The sequence below is a fragment of the Rhincodon typus genome, chromosome 3 (genome assembly GCF_021869965.1).
Source record: "Rhincodon typus isolate 14 chromosome 3, sRhiTyp1.1, whole genome shotgun sequence".
NCBI lineage: Eukaryota > Metazoa > Chordata > Chondrichthyes > Orectolobiformes > Rhincodontidae > Rhincodon > Rhincodon typus.
In genome coordinates this window covers 69,287,201-69,308,366 of record NC_063334.1, presented here as the reverse complement: position 1 = coordinate 69,308,366, position 21,166 = coordinate 69,287,201, and the positions used below count along the sequence as shown (strand labels likewise).

The window sequence follows — 21,166 nt, the reverse complement described above, 5'->3', positions numbered from 1 at the left end:
CCCAGGTCCCTGGTGCTGAGAGGCAGCAGTGCTAACCACTGAGCCGCTGTGCTGCCCCCATTAGAAATCAGAAATCTTATCATTCTCTCCCTTAAGTATACTTGGAGTCTGAGCTTCCACAGTCATCTGGTGGAGAATTCCCAAGGTTCCAGATCCTCTTGAGTGTAAACTTTTCTCCTCATCTTGAACCCAAGTCATCATGATGTGGAGGTGCTGGTGTTGGACCGGGGTGGACATGCAAGCTTTCAGAGGCCGTTCCTTTGTCAGGTGAAATGACTTCACCTGATGAAATGTAGTGAAAGCTTGCCAATTCAAATAAACCTGTTGGACTATAACCTGGTGTCATGTGACTTCTGACATCTTAACTTTGTCGAATCCAAATTGCTTTCCTCTTAAATTTAAATTGGGCCCCTGACCTAGGCCCCCAAATCAAGGGAATCATCTTACCTACACCTATGCTTTCCATCCCTTAAGGATTCTGTAGTTTCAATGTGATCACTTTGTTCTTGAAAATACTAGAGAGTGCAGGACCAGTTTGCAGAGTCTCTTTTCATAGGATAGCTCTGCCGTCCTAGGAACAAGTCTGGCGAGCCTTCATTGCACTTCCTCTATAGCAATAATACATTTCTTGGGATGAAGAAGCCAACACTGTACATGGTACTCCAGTTATGGTCAAGTCAAGCCAATTGCTATGCAACTGAAATAAGATGTCACCACTGCTGTACTTGGGTCCTGCTGTAGTTGAAGCTGATGTTTCATTAGCCTTTCTCATAGCTTACTGCATCTGGCTTGCCAGCCTTCAGTGAGTTACCAACAAGGGCACCTAGGTCTCTACATCTGCACCATCCAACCTCTTTATGTTTATGCAAGACTCTGTACATCTGTTCCTCCTAGCAAAATCAACAATGTTGCGTTCTTCTTCACTACGTTCCATCAGCCATATCCTTACCCATTCAACTCCTCCTGAAGCTACTTTATATCTTCACTAAATGCATTCTCACTTTGTTTCAGCTGTAAATTTGGAAATACTACATTTGGTCCCCACCTTTAGATCAGTGATATATGTTGTGAACAGCTGAGGTCCAAGTACCAACCCTTGCAATAGCCTACCAGTCTCAGCCTCCCAAAGCAAGAGATCCATTTATTTGTGCTGTTTCTTTTTACTAACCAGTCATTAATCCAAGCTAGCACATTTAATTCCAAATCTGTGTTCTTTTATCAACTTATCAAAACAGCCTCCTGTGGGGGGCTTTTTAAAAATCTTATGAAACTAAGTGTGTGACATCATTAGCTGTCCTTGGTTTGGAAAATGTTACTATTTAATTGATAAAGTTCCAAGTTCATCAAATGCTATACCCAGTCGGATCATTATCATCTAACTGTAATTTATCGCATCCTTTCTAACAGTATTTGACAGAAACTGAAGAGTAGAAAGAAAGTCGACGCTGTATGAAAAGGGTGCACGAAAAGCCCGGACTTTGTCCAAAGAGAATGAACAAACTGGCATTTGCTGGCAAAGCTGACTGATACTGGGTAACTTTCTTATGGCAAACCAGCAAGAATGGTGGTGGGCACCGGAGCGGTGGTTTCATCAATGAGTTTATCAGAAGCAGCTAAGTCACGTTGCGCTGCAACTCAACAATTATGCTAAGAATTTACACCAGCAATGTGGTGCCTTTTTAAGAGGTTGATTCAATGTGAACGTTCAGTTATATGATGAGTCTTAAGATTTTTTTTCTAACACGTCAAAGGAAATTTTTCAACTTTAATTGTGAAGTATGTAGTTAAAGAAAATCAAACTCGGCTGGGCTGAAGTAATTTGCTTGTCAGATTCTGAGATTGAGCTATCTCATTCAAAAAAAACATGGCATTGTTTTCAATGGGCACCTGGGAAACATGGAAAATATATCAAATTGAAATTCAAGGATGTGCATCAAGCACAATGTTGCAAGGCTAGTTCAGTCCCTATGTAATCACACGAAAGGTCGAGGCAGAATTAGAGAGGCTGGTCAAGATGAAAGGTGTAAATGAGTGATGAGGAAAAATGGATCAGTACACATCTGCAGTGATTTTAAAGTCACTAATTCAGAACTCTTTGAGCGGTATCCTTTGCCTTTAATGAATGTTGTATTAGCTGGAACTTTTCAGTAAAATTGATCTTCATTAAGCCTAAGTCAGAGAAAAATACTTGACAACTATAACACACATAGGACTTTTCAAATACAAGAGAAATCCATGTGGAAGCACATCTGCATTATTCAAAGGTGCTACGGATCCAATTTTGAGTGGACTGGAAAGAGTTCATTGTTGAACTATCATTTCTGCATGTGACCAAAGTAAAACAAACAATTTAGATGCTTCTCTGCAGAAGCTTGAAGATTATGGCCTTGGAGTGAGGAAATGTGAATTTCTTCAATCTTCCATTGAATGTTTAACGCATATCATCGAAACTGAGAGGTTGCACAAGTCAACTTCAAAAGTAAAAGTCAAGATTGAGGCGCCAACTGTGATCATTTTTGCTTGCTAAATTACTGTGTTAAAACAAGAATTGGAAATGGGAAGATCAATGTGAAAGGTTTTACGTGAGCCGAACAGGCTTTAATAATGTCAGAAGACTTGACCCAAACTGCTGTGAATCGTTGGAATTAGATGATTCCATCAATATCTAGTAACAGACTACAGAGCATTGACCACAATATTCGGGTATCCTAAAGGGATACCTTTTCTAGCAGTGAGTGAATGCATAGGTGGCTATTATAAGCTCATGCTTATAAAATTAAGTATCGGCAGTCTAATTTGCATGGGAGTGTTGATGGGCTTTGTAGATCACCTTTGCCAAATTAGTTGACCACACATGACTGTATTATCTGTCCAATTATAATAGCTTATTTATTTACCTCAATGTAAACATACTTGTTCAATCAAATGTCCGCATGAAATATCAACCATTGCAATTTTGAGTCAATTTCTCCTCCAATACCACGATCTACTGCAATGTCTGAATAGTCAGTTGAGGGTGTGAGTGAGAATGCTCTCTGCCAGTGTATGTTTTACAACACTGCATTGTTATCTGGTGACTTATGCTATAAATAATCTGAGAGCGTGTATATCCCCTGCATTATGTTTCTATTACTTCGTGTGTGTTTTTACTTGATTATGTGGACCTCTTGATTATCTGGAATATGTTAATCAACTGGCGCACTCTTGGTCCCATGGCTGACTGTTAAGAAAAGGATTGTATGTGTGGTATATATTATACATGATGAGCATACTTTTATTGTTGGAACCTCTAATGTGGAGGGGGGTTGGAATGTTGTGTATTTGATAAGTATGATGGGACTGTCACCTTTTGAAAGTACAATTACATGATGTTTTGATGCCATTAGCCATTTTTGGTGGAAAATAGCAATTGGACCTCGCATGCAGAGCAAACGCCTATTGGCCTTCTGGTCCTTCGTGGAACAAAACACAATGGGTGTGCCTCTGTACAAGCTTTGACTCCAGATAAAAGCAGTTCTAATGTTGCTATGAAACTTGAGTTTTAGACAAGGCTGAAAGGTTGCAGACCTGAAATCCTAACTGTTTTTAATTCCATAGAAATTGCCAGATCTGATGACTGTTGGTAGCATTTTCTATTTTTTATAATAAATTTGGATATTTTATGGACAAGTAGAAAATTGTGTACACTGGAAACCTGAAGTAAAATGGAAAAAGCTTTTAAAAAGGAAACTCCAAATCTTTTCAGTATTTTATGCTTCTATTTTGGATATTTTCTGATTCTGTTCAGAACATTGTATTCTTTTACCGCTAGAGTTCCTTTGTTTAAAAGTTAAAGATTTGATTCAGTAGATGGAGTAATGTCATGTAGTTAATTTGCTTAACATGTTGTAACTCTCTGGTATTGACACGTGGATTAGCATACATTTTAGGTGGTCACAGTGGAATGTTTTTACATGTGCTTTTATAGTAGTATAGTGGAAATACTTGTGTTTTAATTACCATTTACCAACCAATCAAGGTGTCAATGCATTTTTACAGTCTTGCTTTTATTTCAACTTTTTACTTTATCGTAGTGGACTCTTTGATTCCTTTAACATTATCTGATCCTCGGTCATCACTTTTGCTTCACTTTTCATGTATTTGGGATCCTGTACTGTGAATTCTATACAGTGTCTTCCATATTGAAAGAAGAATGGGACAGTATCTTTTCAGAATTGTCCCTTCGCTTGTTTGTTCTTTGAAGTTGCATGCATTTGTGCTGATCAATTTTAAGAACGTCTTCCATTTTTATGTCCAAGTTGTCTGCTTGTTGGTTTGGAATTTCTGGATTCTTATTTAGGTTTGGTAATTTGTTGAATATCCAAAGATGGTCATGTTACTACCAGGTTTGTAGAAAACACCAAAGTCATACCTCATACCTTTTCAAAGTCACTGATTTGCACCAAACCATTTCCAGTGGTTTTTGATCAGTTTGCGTGGTAAAATACTTAGTGAGCAAGTAATACTCGGATTCTCTGAGCAGGTAGCGAGTAGGGTTCATAAAGGGGAAGCAGTGGGTATAATAGACTTGGATTTTCAGAAGATTTTTGATAAGAGTCTGTAGCCTTGATGGTAGTACATTAACGTGGATAGTATATTAGCATGGCTAACTAGTAGAAGACAGAGCTAGGATAAACGGGACATTTTCAGGATGGTAACCTATAACTTGTGTCCAGTATAATATGCATCAATGTCTTGGGTGAGGGAAGTGAAGTCCTATAGCAAGGCTTGCAGGTGACCCAACATAAGTGGGAAGACAAGTGGTAAGGCTGACACTGTCTGCAGAGTAACACAGATAGGTTAAGCGTGTGGACAAAATCTTGGCAGATGGAATATAATGTTGGAAATGTGATGTTATGCACTTTGGCAGGCTGCAGATACTGGATTGTTCATTGTTTATTCAAAGCTGAGAGAGAGATTTTTAACCTGCAAGGAGAAAAGACAGGAAAGTGGAGTTGATGATTGATCATCCAGACTTCATAGAAGATACGAGCAGGAGGAGGCCCTTCAGCCCTTCAAGCCTACTCCACCATTCTTCGTGATCATGGCTGATCATGCAACTCAGTAGCCTAATCCAGCTTTCTCCCCATAACCTTTGATCACCCCAAGTGCTATATCTCGCCACTTCTTGAATACATTCAATGTTTTGGCATCAAATACTTCCTGTGGTAACGAATTCCACAGGTTTGCCACTCTTGGGTGAAGAAATGTCTCATCTCCGTCCTAAATCATCTACCTCGAATCCTAATACTGTGACCCCTGGTTTTGGACACACCCACCATTGGGAACATCCTCCCTGCATTTACCCTGTCTAGTCCTATTAGAATTTTAAGTCTGTGGACTGGCAGAGCAGATTTGGTGGGCTTATGCACATGTGTGTAACATGGTGACACAAAATGCAAGAGCAACTTTCTCGCTCTCAGTTGGAATAATTTAGATTGTGCTTCTAGGGGCCCAAGTGCAACTGGCTTGCCAACTTGCATGGTATATGCACCTAGCACTTTGGGATGCAATGATTTGCAAGAGGGTCATTTTTGTTGGATCATAGTACCTTAGGATACAACTTTCTGCTGTCACGATTTGAGTGATTCAAACATGTTGATTGTGCACCTATTGGGGCGGAATGTCTAAATTACTCAACACCCAGAGTCCACTTTCAGCATCTGAGAGTTTATTCATGTTACCTCGGCCTGAGGAAACCTCTGGAGATCCACAAACTGCTTCACTGAACAAAGGAAAAATGTGAACTTAATATATTTTGTTTTCAGCCTGCCTTTGACTATTGCAAACAAATCGTATTACTAATTGATCTCTCTCTCAGCCAATCAGATTAATCATGTGACTGCATGGTGAGTGATGGACAGCCTAATGGATAACCCCAGATATTCCCAAGATCTGTTTAGTAGACATCACTGACTTTTTATCCTTGGGCTTTCACCATGAATCCTATTGAATCCACATTGCAATGTCTGCATCTGTAACTCTAAGCAGTGTGGGGGCCGTTCCTTACTGTCGGAGGGTGCCTGTCCATAGGAATTTAGTGGGATCTCCTTAATGCTTATTGTGTGTTTTGAGAATTATATATAATATTTCAACTATGTACTGCTTTTTTCTAATACATTTCTATAATGACTGACTGACACAAAGGGTGGCACAACTGCCTCAGAGCCTGAGGGACCCATTCAGTTCCAGCCTTGAGTGATTTATGCAAACTCCAAACAGACGTTCTCCCTATGTCTGTGTGGATTTCCACCGGGTGTTCTGGTTTTCTTCCACAATCCAAAGATGTGCAGGCTAGCTGGATTAGCCATGGGAAATGCAGGGTTACAGGCATAGAGTAGCAGAGTGGGTCTGGGTGGGATGCTGTTCGGCAGGGCAATGTGGACTGATGGGCCAAATAGCCTGCTTCCACAGTGTAGGATTTCTGATTCTATAACATGTATATTCAAAATCTTTAACAACGGTTATCTGGGAATCTGAACTAAAGTAAATCTATTTGATGGATCTCAGACTTTAAATCAGTCAGGTTTGGAATTCTTTTCTCAGCAAACTCCAGGGTGTCCTTATCCAGCAGTCTATACATAAACAGCAGCAACTGCATGGTTGCAACTCGTCCCTTTGTGTGCTATCTTAATCTTGTAACCTGGGTGTATATTCTCTACATAGCTACAATCGTCCCAACTTATGGTTTACTTTAGTATTAGACCAAACAAGCCAATACTTCAGCTAAAAATCTTCTTCTCTGCCATCAACTTGTGTCAACTGAACAAAAACAAGTTGCTGGAAAAGCTTAGCAGGCCTGGCAGCATCTGTAAAGAAAAATTGGGGTTAACATTCCGGATCCAGTGACCCTACCTTAGAACCTGCAGTCACTGAACCAAAACATTAATTCTGATTTTTCTTGAAGAATGCTGCCCGTAGTGTTCAGGGACGTATGGTCTGGGTGGGTTGGTTTGAACTTATTCGGCCAAAAGGCCTGTTTCCACACGAGGGATTCTATGAAAAGTTTTCTAACTTTGATGCTTTGTCGGAAACGTTGGGTATGTATGGTGCGAGAAAATCTGAGACCTCTCTGAAGGTGGTATTTATCTTGAAGACGACATAGGTCTTGCATTTTCATTTTTGCTTGGGTTAGGACAGCATGCGTAACTTGAATAGTTAGGGTCAAGAAAAGTTGATCTGACCCTAATTCAGCTGGCACTTAATGCTGTTAAAGCCAAAGCTTTCATGACGATCTGTCACCATTGTTGAGTGTAGATTTTGGCCCTGCTATTATGGTTTTGCCCACTGTTGAAATATCATTGACAATACGTATATATCCAGAAATATTTTCTGGAATTCTACCCATATGCTGATGAAACAAATCCTGACCGACAAACTGAAAGGTAATTTCTGATACAGCAATATTTACAAATAGTGTTCTGAAAGTCATGAGTTCTTGACCGTCTTAAACACGTATTTGCCACAGTTTTTCTTTGGACGTAGACATTTTATAATCAAATCATTGAGATGTTAATACACATCTCCGGAGCAGCTAGGTCTTGAACACTTTCTTCCTCCTGGGCCATGAAGATACACTACCCTTGTGCCACAAGAGTCTTTGTTCTTTTGGCATATGATAAGTGTTAAATACTTCTAACTGGATTTTAATTCCCGCACTGTCACATTGGCAGAGTGGAAAGCTTGTTCATCTTCTGGTTCAAGGTTATTCTACTCTGAATCTCCAGTTCTAGTTGGTCTTGCTGTTAACCTTTTTAAGTGCATGTTTTTAACCAGATCTCAGTCCCATTCCCATGCAGTTTTTTTTTTGGTAATATCCTGTCAAAACCTCTGGTGGTATCTTGAGATAGTAAGAAGTGCCGATTGCTGGAGTCAGAGATAACACTGGAGCTGGAGGAGCACAGCAGGCCAGGCAGCATCAGAGGACAGGAAGGTTGATGTTTCGGGTTGGGACCCTTCTTCAGAAATGGGGTAGGGGGGAGGGAGCTCTGAAATAAGTAGAGGAGGGGTGGGGCTGGGGAAGGTAGGTGGGATGGTGATAGATGAGTGCAGGTTGGCTGTGGTGGAGATTGGTCAGATTGGTGGGAGAGAAGACAGACACGTTGTGTCAGGCCAAGGAGGTGGGGATGAGAGAGGAGGGTTAGTCATGGGATCAGGCTGGGAGTGGGGAGATTTTGAAACTGGTCAAGTCCACATTGAGACCATTGGGTTGTCGACTCCCAAGGCGGAATTTGAGGTGCTGCTCCTCCAGTTTCCTGGTGGTATCATTGTGACACTGGAGGAGGCCCAGGATGGACATATTGCCCTGGGAGGGGGAGTTGAAATGGCTTGCAACTGGAAGGTGAGACAACAAGGTGCAGGGCTGGATGAACACAGCAGGCCAAGCAGCATCATAGGAGCAGAGAGGCTGACGTTGCTTGGCCTGCTGTGTTCATCCAGCCCTGCACCTTGTTGTCTCGGATTCACCAGCATCTGCAGTTCCAACTATCTCTGCAACTGGAAGGTGTTGTCATTTGTCACAAACGGAGCGCAGGCGCTCTACAAAGCGGTCTCCGAGCCTCCGCTTGGTCTCACCGGTGTAGAGGAGGCCACATGGGGAGCAGCAGATGCAATAGACCACATTAGCGGATGTGCAGGTGACCCTCAGTCTGATGTGAAAGGTTTTTTTGGTTCCTTGGATGGATGTGAGGGGAGGTAGTGTGGGGGCAGGTGTCTGTACTTCCTGCGGTTGCAGGGAAAGGTGCTGGGGTGGTGGGGCTAGTGGGGAGCGTGGAGCAGACGAGGGAGTCACAAAGAGTATCTTGAACCAGGTTTCTTGCGCAAGGATACGGAGCATCCTTTTGCACTGTATGACTTGTGAAGATCTTGGAATGCAGGACAGCTTTGTGGTGGATTAAACACCTTGCACCTGCTCCACGGTTTGCTCGCTTTCTGCATCCTGACTACTGCACTAATGCTGGTCACTTGAACCTAATGCTTGCAAATCTTGTTTTACGGATATGGTGGTTTCATATTGCCTGCTGTCTTGAAGCAGTGCGTCGATGTTGCCATTATACTTTATCTCGAAGGTCTTTTTCAGAAAAATTCAATCGGTATGGAAGCTATAAGTAGCTCTATTATGCTGTCAACTCAGCTTTTGAAAAGTTTTGTCATTGCCCTTGTGGCAACCACTCACAAAAGAATCAGTTGATTCTCATCTTTTATCTCTCTCTATAAGATGTTAGCCTCAAATGGTGAAGTTTGAAGATTTTTACGCAGACTGCTTTTTCGGCATTTTCTTTTATGACCAGGATAGAAAAGTGTATTGCCTTCTGCTCCCACTACATGGGTCACAATTTAATTGTTTGACCTGGTTCCCAAAATGGCCATCTTATACTTAGTGTATATTAGATTTTAAAATAAAATAGTTATAATTAATAAACGTAATTTATTAAGTAAAACTCATTCAATGACTATACAAACCAAGTGTGTTAGCCATTTTTGCAATGTGAATATATAAATATTTAAGCTGCTGAATGTGCAAGCCAACTCCCCACTTGCCTCACTTTCATCCCTGTCTCCTTTGACCCACCCTCATGCTTTCCCCCCCCCCCCCCACCACATGCTCATGTATGTGTGCACTCTCTCTCTTTCTCCTGAGATTCATTTTGAAATATGAACAATTTTGACTAAAGACTTTCTTATTGAAGGTAAAAAGAAAGGATAAGTTGTGGACTGTTTATACAATTGTCAATCTGATGTATTGGTATGCAAACATGGAGGTCACTAAATATGAGCAGATGACTCTGGGATCTTTACCAACACAGCTTGCTCAGGAAAAACCATATCAAAGATTCTGTCAGACACTTTTCATGTGAGAGACCAGGTTCCAACTAAATGAGGGGTCCAAGTACTATGCTGCATCCTTAATGTGAAGTATTTCCAGAAACATTGGACTCAGAAGCACTGTTTTCCCCAAGTGGTCCACCAAATAACAAATTCAAATCATCTTCAAAGAAGCAGCTGTGGCCTGGGAGTTTTAAGCTTTGGTAGGCGGTCTGCAGTAAACACACAGTTAACGTGAGACATAAGACTTTGTAAAAATGCCTTGTTTGGTCAAAATTTCCACTGTTCTTTATTGATGTATGTTTTATTTTTATTTGAAAAACTATCAGCAGCCTATGGAAGTCAAATCCACAAAAATAAATAGGAAGCCATCATTAACACCATAAGCTGTCTGATTTTCTTTAGACATGCTCAAATTTTGATATCTGTACAACCCCTCGATTCCAATGGCTATATAAATTTTCACTGCTTTCTTAGCTGGTTCTGCAGCACTAAATCTCAAAAGCATTACTCAATCCATTGTTTGAAAAGCTTAAACTGGGGCATGTGGTTTTCTTCTTTCTGATGCTTCCTAACGTTTGCAAATATTGATGTCTTGAATTGTAGCACCATGTCATAACCTAACACGGATTGAGTAGTGTGGAATTGGTTTTCTTCAAAAGTTCAAACAGGTTTATTAACAGCTGAGTCTAATATTTGCAGTTACAGATGTATTTAGTCTCGTATTATGCTGCTTGCTGGACTGCACAGGACAGTTAGTCTTTGTGGTTTACATCCTAGTCCTTGGTTTGCTAATAAGCCAATCTCTTTTTAAAGCAATAATACAACAGTGTATAAGGTAGTCAATGGTGCTCTGTGGTTCCTGTGCTACTGAGATCATGAAAAAGTTATTTTTTTAAACCTAGAAACCTGGAAGGTGTATGCTGTAAAGGGAGGCCACACAGCCCCTCTTGCCAGTGCCAGCTTTAAAAAATCGTAATGTCTCAATTTCTAACTGTTGGTTAATAATCCTGCAGGGTGCAGTGCTTCGTGTTTGTCCAGTGGTTGTTTCTGCATCTGTCATTCTTCCAGCCATTTGAGTTCCAGATCCCCATCATCCTCTAGATGAGCAAGAAGAACTCTCAAATCCTCTCTGACCCTCAAGTCTTTCCAGCACCACTTGTTTTTATTGCCCAAGTTTAGATATGGTAATTGGCAAAAGAAGCAATGATAACGTGAAATATAACATCTGTGAATGATTAGGTTCTGGAATGCACTGTCTAAGAGTGGTGGAAGTAGGACCAATTGACACTTTCAAAGGAGAACAGAATCATCATTTGAAAAAGACAAATTTGGACTCCACAGGGGAAATTGTAGGAGAATGCACGAAGCATATTGTTCTTTCAGAGATCCTGCTCACAAACAACGTTGTATCAAGTGGCCAGCTCTTATGATGTAACCATTCTGATTTGCTCAGTTACTAAGTAGGCCATCAACGCTGCAAATTACTGGAAGGATCTCAACATCTTTCGCCTTCCTCCTCCAATACCTGCTGTCTTTCCACCACCTTTTTTCCTGAAGCTAGGGATTTATTTTAGGAGAAGGTTGCATTGTATAAGTGGAATGCAAAAATTACTCTTGTAATTTTTTTTCTAAATTATCCCATTTGTTCAGCAATTTAAATGGGAAGTCAGGAAAGAAACAAAGATGCTATTTGACTCTCGATTATGACAGAGCTGTTCCACCTCGTTAATTATCCTAGACCTGTTTATCTCCTCTTCTGTACTCGCATGTATTTTTAGTGAAATATTATCTTATTGTCTCAGATGTAATGTACACCTGTCTTAATTAGATATTTTGTAAGATTCTATTCTGGAGTAGAATTACCTGACTTATTTTGAAATCTGATCTGAAAACTCTTAGCTGTTTTGGTCAACATATTTCTACAAATTAAAATACAATTCAGTTTAAAATTCTGGCGCTTGAAACCAAGAAATTGGAGTAGGCCCATTTGGCCCTTCAAGCCTGCTGTGCCATTAAGTATGATCCTGGCTCCTCATCTGTCTCAGTCCTGTTTATGCTTTCTCCCTATACCTTTAGCCCTCAGAATTATATCTTAGTTCATTTTGAAGACTTCATAGCTACTTTCTGGCAGTGAAGAATAGAGTGTGCCCTGTTTTGCCACAAATATCTTAATCTTCCTGTTTTCGGTCTGATTTTTTTAAAATAAGTTTTTAGTAATAGAATATGTCATCATACTGCCATCAATAAAATCTATAGGACATCCTACTTGAAACATGAAAAACAATTTCTGTTTCATAAAATTTTAATAAGACTTTGACATGTTCTTGGGAATGGCAAGCAAGTGATGCATCCATTTATGTATATTGGCCACAAAACCATTTGCAATAATATATAGGTTTCATGAACTTTTGAAAATAAATCACAAAAGAGTAACCAAACAACAAAATTTACACCAAAGCAGACATTTGAGCAGGTGATTTAGTTAGCTACCAAGAAGCATATTGAAGGAGGGGGAGGTTTTTGGATATTGGTAATCATTCTGAAATATGTGCAATCAAGCTAGCGTTCCTTTATTCCAAGTATCATACTTAACCATTAATGAGAGGTTCCTATTTTAACTATTTAATAATATAAAATGTTCATAATTACCATGATGTATTTTTTTAAGACTAAAAATATTTTAGGTGGGTAATATAAACCTCTTGCCTAGCTGCTGCCCTGTGAATTGATAAAAATAACATTTAAGTATATTTAAAGTAATAAACACAAGTTGAAAATACACACACATGTAGGTCTGTATAGAGGTATATTTACTGGCAAGAAAATATAAATAAATGCTGCCCAGCCAGTCAGCCATTCCGTATTCATTTCTCTCAGCCTCTCTTTTAGAGGAAATGCTAAGTAGTAATGAAATTAACAATGACTTTTTTCTCCCACACTCTATCCAGTAAAAGAACTTGTGCTTAATAGATCTTTTCAGGAGGCTTTTCCTTTGGCCTCTTGACTCCTAGGTAATTGCATTGTATAGCGTGCTACAGAACCATACAGATCAGAACAGCTTGCAGATTTATTCAGATGAAGTTGAGGTAAATATTAAGCATTGTCACTTTAAGGGTGTGGTCCCAGAGAACTGGAAAATAGCTAATGTACCACCTGTTTAAGAAGGGAGTGAGGCAGAAGACAGGAAAGTATAGGCTGATTAGCCTGACCTCCATTGTTAAGATTAGAATTCTTTTGAGGAGGTAATGAGTAAGTTAGAAGCAGGAGAGCCAGTGGAGGTTGTCGATGTGGAGGTTGTCGATTTGGATTTCTAGAAGGCCTTTGACAAGGTGCTACACGAAGCCTGCCAAATAATATAAAAGCCCAAGGTGGTAAGCACTAAGTACTGGCATGAGTAGAGGATTGGCTGACTGGCAGAAGGCAGAGTAGGGATAAAGGCGACTTTCTGTGGACTACAGCTGGTGACTAGTGGAGTTCCACAGGGGCCTGGGTTGGGACCAGAACTATTCACATTACATATTAATGATGAAGGAATGAGGGCATTGTTGCCAGGTTTTCAGATGGCACAAAGATATTGGAGGGACACGTAGTATTGAGGAAGTGGGGAGGCTGCGCAGAGACTTGGACAGGTTAGGAGAATGGGCAAAGAACTGGCAGATGGAATACAATGTGGCAAAGTGAGAGATTAGGCTATTCGGTTGGAAGAATGGCGGCGAATACTATTCTAAATGAGGGGGAAAAATCTTTGTAAATCCTAGTTCAGATTGTTTTAAGATTTAACATGCAGGTTCAGTTGGCAGTCAGGAAAGCAAATACAAAGTTAGCCTTCATGTCAGGAGGACTAGGAGACAAAGGCAGATAGGTACTGCTGAGGCTGTATAAAGCTCCGGTCAGCCCAAAGGAATATTGAGATCTGGTTTGGGCCCTGTTAGCTAAGCATGGGTATGCTGGCATTGGGAAGGGTCGAGAGGAGGTTTACAAGAATGATTCCAGCGATAAAGGACTTCTCAAGAGGAACAGTTGAGTCTGGATCTGCACTTGGAGTTCAGTAGGATGAAACTTGCAGAATACTGAGAGGCCTGGATAGAATGAACATGGCCAAGATGTTTCCACTAGTAGGAAAGGCTAGGACCTGAGGGCACAGCCTCAGTGAAGGGATGACCTTTTAGAATAGAACTGAGATGAGGGGGGATTTCTTCAGATAGAGACTGATTAATCTGTGGAACACATTGCTGTAAAAGGCTTTGGTGGCCAAGTCATTGAGTGTCTTTAAGACAGATGTTCTTGATTGATAAGGGGATTAAAGGTTATGGGGAGAGAAGACAGCAGAATGGAATTCAGAAACCGAACAGCCTTGATCAAATGGTGGAGCAGACTCAATGGACCGAATTGCCTAATTCTGATCGTACATCTTATGGTCATAAAGCTGCATTTTACAGTTGCAAAATGGTCATCTTGCAGGCAGATTTGCAAGTTTTCCTCATCCCGCTAATATTTTGGACCAACTCAGAATTTTTAAGACTGTTTTGAAAATTATTTATTTTATAAGAAAATAACAACTTCACTTGTCAGATCCCTGCTACCAAACCAATTGATGTTGACTGACTTTTTCTGTCTCATGGGGACACAGAGGAAATGCTGATATTTCAGTTAATTTCCTTTTGCTCCAGTCCCCATTCAGTTGTTTGATATTTCTTTTTGAAATTGAGAATATTTTAGCAAGTAGCTAATAATCTGTTAATGAATATTTTTACAGTGTTAAGTAAAGTCAGTTTTGTTTAATGCTTGCTCACCAACTATTTTCATGTCTTAACCAGGCTTATGCTTCAGGATGTGATGTCGTGATTTTAGCCAGTGATTTTGAAAGACTTCAAATTATTCCTGGGGCCAAACATGGAAATATCCAAGTTGGATGTGTTGATTGCTCCATGCATCAGGGAAAGGTATGTCAGATTACTTCCTAACTGTGTACTTTGATTATGCCACGGTTCACAATGCATAGAAGCAGGAAGAGGCCATTCAAATCCTTGAGCCCTGATATATTAGTCAGTTATTGTATAGCTTAATTATATTTACCTGCCGTAATTCCGTAACTGCTTCCCTTTTTTAAAATGAGGGATCACATGGTGGGCATGTTGGCGCAGTAGTTTTCCCTGCTGCTCACACAGCTAGGGGCCTGAGATCGATTTCAACCTTGGTTGACTATGTGGAGTTTGCACGTTCTCCCCTGTCTGCGTGGGTTTCTGCCAGGTGCTCTGGTTTCCTCCCACAGTCCACTGTGCAGGTTCTGGTAGATTGGCCATGCTAAATTGCCCTGTGGTATCCAGGGGTGTGAAGGCTAGATGAATTAGTCAAGGTAAATGTGGGGTTACAGGGATAGTGTTGTGAGGGGTTGAGGGGGGGTTGGGGATGGATCTGGGTGTGATGCTCTTCGGAGGGTCATTCTGGGCTTGATGGGCCAAATGGCCTCTTGCTGCACTGTAGAGATTCTATGATTCGACATTGGCAAAATATTGTCTTAAAGTGGAGGTGGAAAACATGTTTTGCCTTCTGGGCCCACAACTGGAGGACACTTTTAAAATTAGCTGTCACCTTTTTGTAAGTCAAAAGTGAACGAATTTTGTTTTTTTGACTTGTGCACCTTTGGAACTCTGCTTCAGAAGGCACTGCCTCAGAACTCCCCTTCAGTTCTAACTGCCAGACCTGCTAAGTTTATCCAGTTTTATTTCAGACCTCCAGCATACAATGCTTTGCTTTTAACAGATCAGCCATGATCTTATTAAATGGCTGAAGAGAGTCAAAGGGCTTACTCCTTCTAAATCCTATGATCTCACCCATCGAAAGTTCAGTTTCTCCAGTTTCAGTATTCATCTTCTAATGAGAAAAATACACTCATTGTTTGATTCTACTGCACTTAATATCTAGTGAAACATTGCTCTAATGGAAGATTGGCTTTCTAAGTGGTAGGTCGTTACAAACAGTGGAGGTTGAAAGAGACTTGAAATCCAAATCATTCAAATGTCATGAAAAGGTGCAGAGAAACTGCAAACTTTGGACCCTTGTTCAGGAAAGATTTGTAAGGATAAGCCCAGCAACAAACGAATTAGTTTAATTTCAATAGTGGAAAACCATTGACAGTTTTTTTTGTCTCTTGGAAAAGAGTGGGTTGATTAGGAAGATTTCAAAAGTGGACTTTGTGTTTGACTTACTAGAGGTTTTTGAATCAGTAACACTGATGTGATCTGTGTGGACTTCGAGAAGTTGCTTCATACAGAACCACACAACAGACTTGAGAGGAATGGTATAGGTCACAGGTGAAATGAGCCAGTAGCAACGTGGATGAGAAATTGACTGAGTGATAGGAAACAGTAATGGTCAATGCTTATATTTCAAGCTGGTGGATGTTTAGTCGTGGAATTTCTAAGTGTTCAATATTGGGACCGTTGCTTTTCCTGATGCATGCTAATCATCTAGATTTTGATGTGCAGGTAACAATTTCAAAGTTTGCAGATTAACAAAACTTGGTAAAATTGTAAATCGTGAGTTTACTGTAGAACGCAAAAGCATGTTGACAAATTGGAGGAGTGGACGAACAGGTGGCAAATGGGATTCAGTGCACAAAGGTTTGAGATAATGCTTTTTGGTAGGAAGAACATTGAGAGATGAGAAGATTGAGGGTACAGTTCCAAATAGCACGCAGGAGCAGAGGAACCCAAGTGTGTATATATTTGTGCAGATCACTGAAAGTTGCTGGAGAGCTTAATACAGTTTCCATGGCTTTATTAATAGGGGCGTAGAGTACAGGAGCAATGGGGTGATGTTGAACTTGTGGAAGCCACTTGTTAGGCCTCAAGTTGGAGAATTTTGTACAGATATGGATGCCACATTATAGAATGTGAACATATTGGTGAGCATGCCGAAGTTATTTCCAAGAACAATTCCAGAGATGTGAAATGTAAGTTTTGACCTTGGATTGAAGGAGGTGAGATTGTCCTCCTTGGAGAGAAGGGTAAGAGGAAATCTAATGGAGATTTTCAAAACCATGAGGGACCAGGATAGAGTAGATGGGGGAATAACTTTTGTCACTTATGAAAGGATCAAGAACCAGAGGGCATAAGTTTAAAGTGATTTGTACAAGAAGCAAATGTCACATGTGAAAATCTTTCTCAGTGAGTAGTTGGGGTATGGAATGCTTTGCCTGAAAGTGTGGTGGAGGCAGGTTCATTTGAGGCATCCAGTGATTATTTGGATAGAAATAACGTGCAAACATATGGGGGATAAAGGGGGAGGCTACCTGGTGGCATTGTTGCTCATTTGAAGACCCAGTTCAGAGATCAAGAGCTGAATGGCCTCCTTCTGTGCTGTTCGACTTGTGTGATTCTGTGAAGTCATAAGATGACAATCTTGGAATGAGCGGGATACGTTTACCAAAATTATACGGGAGTCCAAGGTCTGAATTGCCAGGAGGCATAATACAAGTTAGTTAACGAGTGCCTAAAGATGTAAGGAATTCTTGTTGCCTTCTTTTGATATAATCAAAATAGATTAATTAGCTATTTTCTTGGGCTTTTGTGTTCTTTGCTTACAGAAGTTAATGCACCAAAGTTGTTGTTTATCTGTAAGGCTGTTCAAGACAGTTGATGACTTGTTGCAACAGAATTTTCCACTGTGTAATGAAAAAAAGTGATGGTATGACTAGACTAGTCAGATCCCATAGTTAAACCTGGCTAGATTTTATTTTCTTTTTAGTTAATGTGGTGGTTAGTCACTGAGACATGTTGATAGAAGGCCACAGATTTTCATTAAGAACAGAACAAATTTATTACGCAAGAAATTTTTAATAAGCTATAAAAATAAAGAAGGAAATTCGGACTGCCATTCAAATAGACATTAAAACGAAGTTTCAGTTTTCCTGACATAATCCATGATTGAGACTCAAGTCCAAAAATCTTAGTCCTCCTTTTCAAATCTTTAGGGTTCTTAACTAACTTCTAGGTTCTTTCCATGTACTGTGGAGACAATTCAATGCATTATTTCTAAATCTAATGTTTCATTATATCAAGAGTCAAGTTTCTCAATTTTAATAATGCACCAATATCTACCTGAAGTCTGCTGCTTTGGAAGTGTCACAAAACTCAGTCGTTTTGCTGAAGTAGATGGTCCCTGGGCTGCCCTAATGCCATCTTTTTCCTCCAAATAAGTGTCACCCAAGGCTAGGATCGAGATTGGAGCTAGGGTGCTGTAAGGCAACTACTAATCACTGAGCTATCATGCCAGCCCCGATCAATCTTTAATCAATCTTCTGCAGCTTCAGTATGTTTGCAACACTCTTTTACTTGAATAATTGGGATCTTTAAGGGAGGTAAAACAAAAAATGGAAATTAAAACTTACTTTGTCGTTAAATTTAAAAAACTATCTTTAAAATGTACATTGTTTTTGTACTGCAATGCAGGTTGCATCAATTTGCTCGTTTCTCCAAATGTGTTGGTGGATATTTGATAATCTTTTTGCTTTCTACATTGACGTTCACTGTATATCTAATGCTGAATGTTTTCTTGTATCCCATGGCAACCATGATCAGTGTGGTATACATCTATGCATGCTGTTGCTTTATCTGAAATTAATTATTAGAGATGCTCGCAAGAGATTTTCAATAAAATTGGAAAATTATTGAATGGCAAAACAACACTGACCTACAATTTTCAATGAATGAACCTGTAAATGGGATATCACTTAGTCTCAGAAATTGAGCAGAATATTGTCAGTTTAAAACAAAGATGATTTATTGACTTCTAATTATTCTAACTGAGATGTGATTTTATAAATTTTCCAAGCACACGTGCTTGGGTAATTGTAGGAATAAACAATCCGTTTTAATTTCTTAAATGTGTTTTCTCCACAGATTGCAGCATCGTATGGAAATGTAATCTGCATTTTTGAGCCCATTGCACTTTTAAATCAGAAAACTAAGCCTTCTATGGTAATTAGAGACAGCTTACACTTTGTTTTTAAGCCCATTGAAAATGTTGCTCCCTTGAAATTTGATTTCTACCTCAAAGTAGTTGTTAGTATCTATTTGGCCAGGCTCTTTAAAGTTTTTTTTTGGTCAGCAAATGTTTTGCAGAGAGACTGTTGTTTGATTCTCCAAGTTACTGAGGGTTTTACATTTTCTAGTCGAGTTTCTGATCATCCACTATGAAATCTAATGCCTATCTAGCTAGGAGTATGCCATTAGGATTTTAGTGTGCAGGACTCTATAACAACAGAAGAATAAGGAGCAGGAGTTGGTAATTTAGCTCCCAAGCCCGCTCCACCATTTAATGCAATCATAGCTGATTTCTTCTCAACCTTAACTTGACTTTCTTGCATGCTCCTTATAACGCTTTAACCTATTGCTAACTAAAGATCCAACTATTTCCTCCTTCAGTTTATCTTGATATCCACCGTACTTTGGGTTAGTGAATTCTACAGATTCATGATGTTTTCTGAGAAGTATTTTTCTACCTGGTGTCTTAAAAGACTGACACGCCTTGGACTAAAACCATGACCCCTCATCCTAGATCAAGAGGAAACATCCTGACAAACATCTACTTTGTCAATCCCCTTTAGCATTTTATGTAGTTAAATTTCCCGCATGTTTCTAAACTGTAAAAATTATAAACCTAAACTGATGACCCTCTCTTTGAGTGAAGCTTTCCATCTTTGGAATCAATCTAGTGAACCTTCTCTGAACTGCCTCCAATGCAATTACATCCTTTGTGTTGAGGCAAAGTGGAAGAATTCCAGCCTTCAGTAAATGTCTGTCTCTCTTTCAGGTTCCAGTATTCAGTCCTAATTGGCTCCTTACTCATCCCTATACTAGAGTACTATAAACTTGCCTATCTTTTATGTAGAGATAACAAGGTGTAGAGCTGGATGAACACAGCAGACGAAGCAGCATCAGAGGAGCAGGAAAGCTGACGTTTCGGGCCGAGACCCTCCTTCAGAAAACCCGAAACGTCAGCTTTCCTGCTCCTCTGATGCTGCGTGGCCTGCTGTGTTCATCCAGCTCTACACTTTGTTATCTCAGATTCTCCAGCATCTGCAGTTCCTACTATGTTTTATGTATTTTGTTTTGCAAGTTTGCCAAAGAGATGATTATGTCTTTCACTTTTCATTATTAGGCTTGGAACTACTGTGATTCCAATTAGATAGTCGACTAGTGATTATAGGAAAACTGAGTAGTAAGATTTCATGCCAAATATGAACCAATGCAGCTTTTCAGCCTCATTAGCTATACAAATTGCCGTGCTAGTGCATTGCCACTGTCCTGGCTGACATAACCACTGATTGATTGTTCGTTCTTTGTTTTACCCAGAGCTACTTTAAGGGAGGCAATTGCCTAGTGCTGTTAACACAAGACTATTAACCCAGAAACGCAGCTAATATTCTGGAGTCCCAAATTTGAATTCCTCCACAGCAGATGGTGGAATTTGAATTCAATAAAAAAACGTAAGAATCTTCAAATGATCATAAAACTATTGTTTGTCAACAACCCATCTGGCTCATTCAATGTCCTTCAGGGACATCTGCCATCTTACATTTGGTCTGCCCGACATGTGACTTCAAACCCGCAGCAATGTGGTTCAATCTTAAATGCCTTTTGAAGTGCCGTGGCAAGTGACTCAATTGTATCAATCATTACAAAGTCTCAAGAAAGAAATGAAACTGGACGGACCACCTGGCATGGACCTAGGCACCAGAAATGGCAATGGCAGAAGTAGCCCTGTCAATCCTACAAAGTCCTCCTTGCAAACATCTGGGAGAGCTGTTTCTCAGATTATTTAACAACAGCCTGATGATTTCAAACACTCAGAATCATACTTTAGAGACAATGTCTCAGATGCCACCATCACAGGATATGTCCTTAGAAATTTCATAGAATCCCTACCGTGTTTAAACAGGCCCTTCGCGCAGCAAGTAAGCACCGACCCTCGGACCATCCCACTCAGACCCGTCCCCCTATAACCTACCTAATCTACACATCCCTGAACACTATGGGCAATTTAGCATGGCCAATCCACCTAACCTGCACACCTTTTGGACTGCCGGAAAAAATCGGAGCACCCAGAGGAAACCCACGCAGACACGGGGAGAATATGCAAACTCCACACAGACAATCCCCCGACGGTGGAATCGAACCCTGGTACCTGGCGCTGTGAGGTTGCAATACTAACCACTGAGCCACCATGCCGCCCGTTCTGTCCCACTTACAGGACAGACCTACAGAGATAGTATATGGTCAGGAGAGAGTTGCAG

General features: G+C 40.2%; 1 protein-coding gene across 1 annotated transcript in view; it reads left to right on the top strand.

The window, feature by feature from the left end:
• The window catches only part of dmxl1 (Dmx-like 1), a 192,691-nt gene that overhangs the window by 18,712 nt on the left and 152,813 nt on the right, over positions 1 to 21,166 (top strand). The window contains exons 2-3 of the mRNA XM_048593609.1: positions 14,685 to 14,810; positions 18,771 to 18,848. Coding sequence (XP_048449566.1) covers positions 14,685 to 14,810; positions 18,771 to 18,848 — 204 coding nt within the window. The remainder of the gene's footprint in view (positions 1 to 14,684; positions 14,811 to 18,770; positions 18,849 to 21,166) is intronic.